At 36.5% G+C, this 12,500-nt stretch overlaps 1 protein-coding gene across 2 annotated transcripts in view; it reads left to right on the forward strand.

Moving 5' to 3' along the window:
- LOC149796522 (uncharacterized) overlaps nucleotides 1–12,500 on the forward strand; it is a 25,014-nt gene that overhangs the window by 10,426 nt on the left and 2,088 nt on the right. For both annotated transcript variants that reach the window (XM_089960250.1, XM_089960251.1), the window contains one exon: nucleotides 12,328–12,429. In XM_089960250.1, the coding sequence (XP_089816376.1) occupies nucleotides 12,328–12,429 (102 nt within the window). The remainder of the gene's footprint in view (nucleotides 1–12,327; nucleotides 12,430–12,500) is intronic.

Below are 12,500 nucleotides of genomic sequence, written 5' to 3' on the forward strand. Positions count from 1 at the left end.
GAGACAGAGAGAGACAGAGAGACAGACAGACAGACAGACAGAAGGGGGTTAAGACAGTTCGAGACAGAGTAATATTATCAACACTTTAGAGCATGAACTTCCATTCGCTTGCCACACAAAACCTCCTAACGTCCCACCTTGTGGCACTCGTGTCGTAGGCTGCCGACCCCTACAGTATAGAGTTATTAAATGTTCCAGATTGGCATGACCCGTGGAGCGAGAAACGAAACAAATCGCCCAGATCTCATGAACGCTATAAAGAACACAAATATACGCCTATCCCCCAAACGGACGAAAACGTTTGAAACCATCGACTACATATATGCAAAAGGGCACGTAACCGTATTTTGGTCATTGTATAATAGTGAAAAACAATATTTGATAAGTTAATTTTCGGGATCTTCGCTTCTGTATCCTATACTTTTCTCGCAGCAGAACAATGAATATTGTCGACGTTTTTCTGAACAATGAATATTGTCGACGTTTTTCTCTTAGAATCGATAACCTAAATAGCGCATCCACGTTGGGCTAACATTGCATCAATGTCGTTTTCAAGGTGGAACTAACGTGAATAATGACGTTGTTCCGACGTCTTTTATTGCATGTTCATGTGCTGGACCAAAATTTCCTCAACGCTGAGCGTTCTTAACCCATCGTCTGCCCATCTTTTCGCGTGACATTTTATAATCAATGTTTGTAGTGTTCTCAATGATTCTGTCCTGGCTGATGTCGTCCTGAAAATAAAGAATAATTAATTAAGAAAGTAATGCTAGTAATATCTAAACTATTACGTAAAACTTTGTGTGCTGATTTTGTTCTCAAATATATTCAAATGTAAACAAAAATCTTAAATATTTATGCAGCAAATTGACTTGATGATAAAATATTAAATATTCAAATTACTGTACATTGAAACGTGCAGAACCGTTTAAGGTAGCTTTAAAGAGGAAGCAACATTTAACGTAATTGGCATAAATTAGTAAATATTCGGCAAAAACAGCTATTCTAAAGTCGGTATTACACGGTAGAATAACGCTGCCCAACTAGTGTTGCGACGTGGGAATTACAAGAGATGAAATATGTTGTTCCAACAACTGACGTTTCAATATCACCAATTGAATAATGACCAGATAAGGACCCAATTTCGTACAACCAAGGCCAACTATGATTATTATCGAACGCAGAGGTAACTTATGTATATCATCTGTAATTGCAAAGATACTGGAACTTACCCAATACAGGATAAATAGAGCGACCTTATACACATTTTAAACTCAGTGAAATGTTTACAAAATACGTTTACTTCTTGATTGATCCTACTAATGCTGTCCGCTTTATGTTGTACACTTGTGCTAGAAAATCTAGGTTGATGAAGGGGTAGTATTTTACAATCGCAGAGTGGATCTTCGGCCTAACTTCACGTGTGCTGATCAATGAATATGCTCTTCGCACCAAGATCTCGAAAGGAGAGTGTCAATCATTTTTTTTAAAATCCAGAATAAGCATCTCCCAAATGGCGGAATCAAAATAGAGACATTCTAGTGTTAGTCGTTCTTTAGTGTTTGTTCCTTTCCGTATCGCAATATAACACTTAGCTATAAATAGGATGGCGTCACTTTATTTTCTGATATGCATATGTCACAGGTACAAAGCATAACACGTAAGATCTGAGAATGAACGCCGTTTCCACAGGTTGTGTTCTTTGTGCAGCCATTAAACGTTGTCATTAAAAATATCTTTACCCCATTTATTATAACATCGACACCAACAAAATCACTATCATACTCGTCAGCGTCATAAAGTTTGTGGTTCTCTCGTTACAAAGTGTCCTATCCCAATAAATATCGGTGAGTTCTGTTTTGTCTCTTTCAAACATTAATTAGATTAATGTTAGCCTTTTGATGAAATATATATCAACTCTCTCTCTCTCTCTCTCTCTCTTTAACAAAAATTAATTGATTTGAAAACATGTCAACCAAATATTTTTGAAGCAGATACGAAGTTTCACATTGGATTAACCTTTCATTGATATGTACCTTTCAAACTTCTAACTGAGCCTCTGCAATAATTGCAGTGGAAACTAAGTCTAATTAGGCAAAAATTCTGACACCGAGATGCACATATTTGAATAGTATTTCGCGTATTAATGTTTTACTTTTTACGGCGGCTTTAGATGTTTTACAGCTGGTAGAAAATGTCGGAGTATTTATTGAAACAACATAGAAGATTTGTAATAAGATGAAGTTGTAATGTAGCCCACTTTCAGCTACACCATAAGCTCAAGTCTACATCCATGTTAGTAGTACCAGTATTTATCGTTGGATGAATTCTGGTTTACAGGCATTCTAACACAGGGAATTCGCTAAGACTGCTTTTCTAGTGTCAATGTGGGGCGTTTGCTTGTCTTTGTCCCCTCTGTGGAAATTCTACCGTTCCTCTATCTATCTCATGACATATTTAGACATTAAATGACCTTTATTTGTTAACTGTTTCCACGGATGTGTAAGGACACCACACTCACATACGTGACATGGGTGACATGAGTGGTCCAGTGATAAGGGTAGAGTCGCATGTGGATGGGAATGCCCAAAAGGGTTTCCAAAACAGGGCAATACATCAGCCTTTGCCACGTCTCTAATGTGATTGCAGAAACAAGTTCCGCAGCGTGTGCATATTCAGACAAGTATACGGCAGCGACAATACATATACTGCGACCTAAGTACAATTAATTAATCCACATTTTTGTCGATAATCGGACTTTTCAGATACATGATAATCAATATTGTTTATTACCAACACTGCATCTGATCTTCATACATTTCAAAGGACAGTTCGTTTTCGATGTTATTGAGCTTTTATTTTGTTATCACTTCGTCTGATTTTCCATGTCTTTTTTAGAGTATATTCTGCGATGTGTTATCACAAAGTGCTATGATGCAGATGTAATATTTGCAAGATAGAGGAGTTCATTTAACCTTTTACCTTCATTTTATATTTGTCCCATGTCACTCGATTGCGACATTATCACAGTCATATATTTGATTCAGCTATGGTACGCATTCTTATACCATGGTCTTAAGTTTAATTTAGTAACGCTGCTAATTAAATAATGTAAATCGTGTTGATTGATATCAGATGCTTTTATGGGTAAAATCTGAGAGGATTACATATCTGATATAATCTATTTTGATATTTCCATATCGTTCAAAGGACAATTGTTTTGCAGAACCAGGACCACGCAGGCTCTATATTTCCATAGTTTATTGTACTTTTAAAAGCAGATTACTTGACATTTACTTTTTTGCGAATCCACTCTGTTTCATGTTTGTGCTTGTAATTTTCCACCTGCATGTAAGAATACTAAAATAGAATGTCCTTTCGAATAATTGCTAGTATCAAATGTCTTGAAAAGACTTGACTGTGCAATGTCCGCGTACACATCATTGGTGGTGATGTGCCTCAGCAACCAGTCAGTGTAGGTGTAAATCATCTTGGTTCGATCCAAACAAAACGATTTAATATTGTAGTAGTAAACGTTTTCCCACAGGACGATCCCAAATATAATGGTTGCGTTGAGTTTGAGTTTCAATTTTTAACTGTAAACGGGAATAAGTCCAACATCAAAGATTTTTCTGGATTCAAAGGAGGGGTCAGCGATCAGACTTAGAAGTTTGTCTCGCTCACTATCATGGACAAGATCTACGTGGATTCGTATGCGCAGATTCTCCGTGGTTTCTCAAAACAAAGCATTATTCATGAATGTGAAAAAGTCTTTTTTAAAATATCGGTGGATTTTGTACGTAGGTGCATATTCATCTGCATGTTCGGGCCATTCAAGCTTCCTGGACAAATTCCAGCACACGTTCGATTTTAATGGCTCGCATAACCAATCGCAACTAAACTGTAGATATCGCACGTGCAGTAAATAATTGTGTTTCGACCTAAGAGTTGGCACCAGCTTGGTTCATTTGGTGTATTTGCGGTCAGTACTCACAGACGATTGAGCACTGACACTGGGACAACCACGAATCGGGCACCACCTGCGTTTCTGGGGCTAGATGATAATTGCTCTGTGTGTCATGTAAGTGTTGAATATATTACAAGTCAACTTCAAATAATTAACCGTAATTGTTGATGTTGTTATCGTACATGTGTTTCTTTAGATCAATGTTCGCAGGATAGGTCCACTGAAATCTACCAACTGGAAATGGCCAGGTCATGGCCCTGCCATAAAGTTTATTATTATTTAGGAACATAATTTAACGGTTGTGGGCCAATGTCATCATATATGTCCACGTTCAGGTTGTTTGTCAATGTCCGTGAGCAATTCCAGCTCGAGTTTGGTTTTGAGCAACAATGCGTCCCAGTCCATATTCGATGATGAAAGGTAATGTGCGGGATCAAGCTTGTGCACATGCTTGGCAGTGACAAGAACTTTTTGAAACAGGTAAAGAAGCGACAACACAACAGTACGCAAATACAGATCGTGATAGTCACCGAGGATGTTTTCACTCGAATGCTGACAAAACTTTCTCAGCATATGTGTATCTTTTCTGAAATAAGAGACAAAGATGAATAAAACGCATCAATCTACGGAAAATGTGTTTCAGCATTGTTTCCAGTCACTCTTTTATTCGTGTCATGCACACCTTTCTTCTTCAGCAGGTCTGGGTTGATAGTAACGGCGAGTTTTTTCAGGTTCTCCATGACTAGATTGTTCGCTAATTTGGGCAGGGAATACGTAATAAACAGTCAATTAGATAAACTGCAGATGGAACAACCGAAATGACATATTTTATACTATATAGCTAGTGATTACGCTAATCTGATGCCGTGGCTATTGCTTGCATGGTTAAGCGACCAAAGTATCCACGTAGGTTATGAAGTTCCACTAGAAATGTGGCTTTGTTGGGGTAAATTCTCAACTGCAAATTACACGCGTTGTGTGCCACTCCTCTGTACATAACAGCAATATGACAGTGATCATAATCAATCGCATACTGGAAGCAAACGTTTTTTTTCACAACTCCAGCAGTGATGGGCAGCAGAAAAAAATGAACGTTAGCATATATCATTATTGCCTTAACGAATGAATCGTGCTGCCGTCGGACCCATTTCACAATGTCTTCAATCGATATGTGATATACCCCATCTGCGTTTAGAGAGCTACCACTCTGGGAACGATATGTGATAATGATATGATGTGAAAAACACACGTAGTGGTTGTTTGTGAAAATCAAGTTGAAAAACATGTATTAAAAAATTTAACTAAAGGAGATGTTTCAAAAGTTTTGATCATTGTATTTTGTAACAAGAATCGATTGTGGCTTGATATACAAATATCATGTTCATATAAGGATTAAATAGCATAGGAATATAAAAATTATTTTCATAATTGAAATGGCCTATTTATTGATGCTAGCTCTCATTATATTAACTTGTTCATTTAAGGTATTGTACATTATATATATATATATATATATATATATATATATATATATATATATATATATATATATATATATATATATATATATATATATATATATATAATATATAATATATAAATATGTATGTGTATGTGAACTATTCTCCTTGTAAGTATTCTCCGTCGTCACCGTGCTCAACACATTATTTGAAATGTAGGTTAAGTTCTTTTAGTCCAAGTGCAACTATTAAAACAGTAGTTTTGAACCATTAATATTGGGTTCATATTGCCGAATAGAGATTCAGCTCACCGTAACGCAAGAGACGACATGAGTAAACCAAATGTATCTTAGAATCAATCTTTCGTCTGTGTGACACAGTTGGCGCTTCTGTTCTCCTTGGTAGTGCCTCACACTTGGACTCGAATTGTCGCGGCTTCCATATCTGGCAAGGACAGCGCAAATTGGCTACGTCTATGTGTCCAAGGACGTATCTGTTGTAGGTTTTCTGGCGAGAGTGTCAATCCCACATATAATGTTAACCCGCTATATCTAAAACCATTCCTTTCTATACAAAAAGTACCGCCCTACCACTCCGCAAGAGCGTTTGCGAAACTGGCTGATGTTGAACAAACGTATCTTATTGGTTATATTCAAGTTTGCAAAGTCTCATGGCATGGAAATAATATGTTTCCAAATATTAAACTAGAACAAGAAACCAATGCTACTAGACTTTCCATACGTTCATCAAAGTTAAAGGCAAATTATGGAGATTCGATCTTTTAGTTTTAATCTTATATTGATGTCGTCATATAAATTAATAAGACCTTGCTTGCAAATCAGAATTGATTTTTAACGCATGGCCATCAAAAATATATGCATGCAACACATTTAGTGATGGAAGAGCGACACACGACCCTGTCCTGGTCAGTCTCCTCCCACGTGTCTTAGCTAATTTCAAATTTCTTCAATGACGTCATCAGTGTGTCCTTGCATCGTTTTCTATATCCTCCTATGTAGTAATTTTCTTTGTCCAAGCTCACCGTAAAAGAATATTCTTGGACTCAGCTGGTCTGGCATGCGAGATGTATTTCCTGTCTATCGCAACTGTGATTGCATCAAGATGGTGTAGATACTGGGAATGCTTGCTTATTTAGACCCTGTCTTGCCACTTGATGAATATTAGTCATCTGAGGCATGTACTGTGGAAATGGTTCAACTTCTTTGCATGGCGCTGGCACACTGTCAAGGCTCGCAAGCGTATAATAGCACAGGGAGTACTATCGTTATATCACCTTTAACTGTACACCTTCAACTTTGTCTGAACAATAATGCCTCTTCTGTTCCAGACCTTGACGTGTAGTCTGTTCAATAATCTGCTGTCCTTTACAATTCTGGCATTAACTTCGTCATATATTATGACATTCTGGGACAGAGTGCTGACAAGATATGTGAACCTCTTCACTGCGCTCAGTTTGTAACCTTTGACTGTGACTTTTTGGCTCAGCATACGGTTTCCGGGGGCTGGCTGAGACATTAAGTCTTCTTTGTATTGTTCATAAAGGGACATTTGTTCAAGTATCAGAGAACTTGTCGACGCTGCTTTCCATGTCTCACTCAGAGCCAGGGTTGAGGGCACAGTCATCAGCAAAAAGAAAGTTTCTGATGAAATATGTTGTGACCTTAGCTTTTGCTTCGAGCCTCCTGTGTTTAACAGTTTGCCATCAATTCGGTGTCTCATGCTGATTCCCACGTCACCTTCTCTGAAGACATCTGTAATCGTGGCTGAGAACATGAGACCGAAAAGTGTTGGCGCCTGTACACAACCCTGTTTCACTCCGTTTGAGGCAGAACAGAGATATGATGTCTCACCATTGTTCCAGACTCAAGCTTCCATACCATCATGGAATTGATGCATTATGGTGAACCTCTGTTCCCTAATTTGACAAGAACATTATCCTTGGTGACCTCAGTGCAAGAGCTGGCTCTGAAAAATCTCCTAGAAAGAGGTCATTGGAACATACGGTGTCTGCTGTTGCAATAGCAATGAACTTTTATTGCTTCAGACCTGCGCAGAGCATGAAATGCTCATCACCGACACAGTCTTCCGTCTCCGGACCCACAGCAGGACGAAATTCATCCATCTATAATCAAAGCACTGCTATCTCATAAACAACGTGATAGGAAAGGACGAGTGATAGGCAAGAAATACGGGTGAACAATTCCATGTTGTTGCAGATTGTTGGACTGATCACCGGCTTGTAATCTCCAATCTCAACATCCGTATCAAAAAGGTAAGAAGATTCCAAAACGGCTAAATATTACCAAACTGAAGAACTCGAAATCCAAACAGACCTTTGTCAGCACTCTAGAAAACCATATTCAGTCAATCCCTCTGGACACACAGAATGTGGAGGCCGCCTGGGCGACCCTTATATAGCTGGTCTACAACACCGCCACAGAGATCTTAGGGCTTTCCACCATAAAGCACAAGGACTAGTTTGATTAGAATTGCGAAAACATTAGGCAGCTGTTTGGATGAAAAACATCGCCTGTACACAGCATTAATATATTATCTAAAGTCTACTTCAAAGAAATATGCCTTCAATAACTGTTCAACAGAAATTTCGGCAAATGCAGGACTGCTGGCTGAGTAACAAATCTGATGATATCCAAATTCACTTTGTCAAGCTTGATATGAGGAGGTTTTATGATGCGCTGAAATGTTCCATCAGTTACTTAATATCATGTGGCAAAAAGAGACGATCTCATATGAATTCACAGATGCTACTAGTATACACTTTTATAACCGCAATAGAAATCTTCAGTCTTGTGACAACTACAGAGGTATATCTTTGCTCTTAGTCTCAGGCAAGACACTCGTCAGGATTCTCCTCAACCGTGTTCACATCACACCTTGAACACGGTCTCCTACCAGGAAGCCAGTGTGAATTCCGAATGGAGCGCGGAACCATCGAAATATGTCGACCTGACCAAGGCCTTCGACACTGTAAGCAGAGAGGGCATGTGGAACATCGTGGCCGAGTACGGATGCCCAAGGAAAATACTCACCATGGTTTATATATATATATATATATATATATATATATATATATATATATATATATATATATATATATATATATATATATATATATATATATATACACACACACACAGAGAAAGAGAAAGAAATAGTGAAAGAAAGAAAGGAACAAAGTAACAAAGAAAGAAACAAATAAGGAATATTTCAGATGAGTATCTATTTGTTACATAGCGAAATGAAATTTAGTTTAAAGACGATTAAAAAATAAATGACATTAGACACTTTACTGGTGTTTGCATCATATATGCTGAGATTGTACACATTTGATTTTAGATGCAGCTGATAAAAGAAGCACATGATTGTTTTATCTTAACAGGGGTGAAATGATCATCGAAATAGACATTTTAAGCAAAGCATTTAATATAATGGCAAACAAATGCGGTGTGTTCAATACAGGTCTAGTGGTTTCAGTCCTGACATTCATAGGGTTTTCGTTCTGGAAGATTTATATTGTAAATACTACGTTTACAAATTGTGATGTAAATGCTACGTTTGCAAACATCGATTATAGTTTGATCTTGGGCCTATTATAAATATTTCAGGTAGTTGGAATAACGGACAGCACGGACTACAGAAAATAATTATAAATCTTATCAATGTCATTTTTTTAGTTGGGATGGTTCGACATTTGTAATATGTTCGATTATCATACATTGTGACATTTTCGCAAAGATTTCATTGAATAAGTTTGACTAGTGTCATTTTAATAACATTTTCAGATGGCCTTAAGTCAAAAGTACGATTAGTTTAATAGTCATATTAAATAATTAATCTTTCAATAATGTTTACAATCGCATAAGCAAAATCTGATTATCATTGTGATTTCAACTGCTTTATGAGCTTAAGACGTAATAAAGGAACTGTTTTCCAACGTTGTGATGTTATTGTCATTTATCACATACTAGGTATAGCTTTCCTATAGTATGTGCAGTTTCATATTTTTGATATTACCACTTGTTATAAGTTCTCTTTATGTGATTTTGATTCGTCCAAATAAGCCCATGAAATTATTGTGCAATATCCTATTTACTGATTTGCTGGGGTCGTGGGAGAACATTTCTACCCCCGCCTTCTGGAAAAGTTTTGTTTTCACTGAACATTTTTGGCGGCAATTTTTGAACTCGACTCGCGAAATGAAATTGAGGAAATATTATTTCGGCTGTCTGAATATGGATATGTTACCCCCCCCCACAGGGGTTTGTTATGTCACGTATAACAATATCATAATGAGAACAATGGCGCAAATTACAAAACAAGAACGACAATAAGAAGTAAAACTAGGGGTATTGCTTTTTTGATGGCGGGGTGGGGGAGGGTCTGTATATATGTAACATAGATATAGAATCCACCGTATATACAAGCGTGGTTTAAATGTTAACTTACAGAAGTAAATAAATTCAGCTCTGTTTACAGAAGAATTTGGACATAAATGGGTCTCTTAACTGACAGAACTTTATCCAACCACAGGTGATCTTTGCGGAGTGTATTTGGGATTCAATTCCGATTCAAAAATGAATGTGTTTACGTAATCTATGCAGTCTGGTGTTCCAGTCAAATACTGCAATTATCCGGACACAAACGCATAGTAGTAAATGTGGGAATTCCTGCATCCAGTAATCCTATTTCACATGAAAATCGCAACAATGTAATGTTTTGTTCTCAAAGGGACATTCTAGAGTAAACATATACCCTAGGCCTACTCTGTACCGTATCTAAGAATCTGTCATCACATCGCATTGATCATTCTGTTTTGAAAAATTATTTTGCCGTTCTAAAATGTTCTGTTTATTCGGATGGAAGCTTTTCCTTTGAATTATATTTTGTAAAAAAAATAAAATCTAATTTTAGTATTTCAACTTTGTTTGGGACTATATTATATGCATAACATATGAAAGGTGCACCGTATGTCCGAACGAACGAAATTGTTCGTTTTTCTTTCTATCTGAATAATTTCCCCTGAAATAAAAAATATGTGATAAAAAATCTCAAATGGGTAATGATATAATATTAAATTTATGAAACTCGTTGAAGAATGTCCAGCTTTTGTTCGCCATGGCTCGCAAAAGTTGAACATTATTCAACTCGTTTCATAAACTGATTATTATATCATTACCCATTTGTGATCCCCTATTTATTAATATAGATCATAATCTGCTGCGGTCTTAATTATATGAGAGATATAGTCAGGGAGATTATCGATAAATATTTTCATGTATTTTCAATGTGTCAAATTAATATTACAGTTGTTCTGAGCGGTCCATCTGTAATGCCCGGGTAAATGTCGATGGTCGATTGTTTTGTTGGCTTTAACTGAATCGCTCGTAACCTCATTGTCAATGAGTTACTTTAAACAATTATAAAGTGTTTTCTCTCATCAACATAATTTAATAATGTTTCTATATAAGTTTTCTACGGGAAATTTTGTATCTGTCAGTAGAACTTGTATGAAGTATAAAGCACGCAGGTCATTTATTCGATGACGGGAGCATTTTAATATAGTAACTAAGCTCATTACATACATAATGCCTATTGAGTTGTATATTGGGAAACATAATCAATGTTTTCCTCTAAGTTAAATAGGTGCTACCATTATGTAAACATTTCTTGCAATGTATTGTGAGCCATGGTGTCGGTGTGGTCTAGGGCTTTTGACTGTATAGACTGCTGACATATAACATCTGTTTGCGTCGGTTCGAGTCTCAGGCCCGGTCAACTTGGATATGTGAGAAAGCTTATTTATCAGTAACGTCCCGTGGGTTGGTGGTTCTTTCCTAGATTTCCAGGTTTCTTTTCCACCAAATATACAGGAAGTAAAAATGCATGTCCAAAATATTAAGCGTATAGTAGGCCCCTCTGTGATTCACTACAAATACCTTGTAAGCTGGATTTTGATTCCTTAGTCAGCTCACACATTGTTCAAAAGTGATAGATGTGTTGCTCTCACTTCTTATAAATATTATCTAACACATATTTTGATAGTTTCTAGTAATGGCCGTAATTCTCGTCCTCTGCTGCAAGTGTGCTTTGGGTGGGACACAATAAATTCAAATCTCTTTGTCAAAATAAACGAATTCAAGGTCAATAACATAAAACTGCTTTGTGACCAGTTCTTCATCTAAATGCGACATTACTGAAATTTTGTTTTAGCATAATGTCCAACAGTTATGTATTACCAATGTGCATCTTATAGGTGCATAGTACATGCGAATGCAGCCCAAACAAAATCAATCCGAAGACAATTAGAACAAACACACAAAACACAGTGCCTAACATCTCAATGTCATTTTCAGATGTATATTATCGTCACGATCTAACTTGTTAGATCAGGCCAGGTTGTCGACATCAGAAAATCTGGAATTTTGACAAATCCTTTCACTTTTGAGATATTCATAATATTTATCCTATCAAATTGAACCACAACAACTTTACCAATTATGAACTTCCGTAAATGCTCTGTCATGTACAGTAACGTTTCGGTATTTCATTTCAGCATGTGATCTTTCTTCCGGTTAATCTTATGACGATATTACCTTCTTTTAAAATGAATAATTGATTTTCCTTTCCATTTTTGTGTTGCTATTATATCTAATCAGTAAAGTGTGTTAATTCATTACCTGTTTATATTAATTAGCCCCGGCCATATTACCTTCTTTATAAATGAATAATTATTTTTCATTTTTGTGCTGAAGTTTATTCATGCATTTCCCTGTTATTATTATTATTATTATTATTATTATTATTATTATTATATATGTATATATCTATATGCATATATATATATATATATATTTACAGTGAGTGTACCAATCTACCTCATACCTGTCATCATCGTAGTGGTAGGTGTGTTCAATCTCATGGTATGCTGCGTAAGGCAGATTTGGAGCAAAAGTACCAGTGGTATGGAACCAGATATAAGCAAAGTGTCAACATTGTTGTTTTTGTTATTCAATATTTGAATTTCAGATCAT

This window comes from Sinohyriopsis cumingii, chromosome 6 (genome assembly GCF_028554795.1).
Source record: "Sinohyriopsis cumingii isolate HCF-2022 chromosome 6, ASM2855479v2, whole genome shotgun sequence".
NCBI classification, from domain to species: Eukaryota; Metazoa; Mollusca; class Bivalvia; order Unionida; family Unionidae; genus Sinohyriopsis; species Sinohyriopsis cumingii.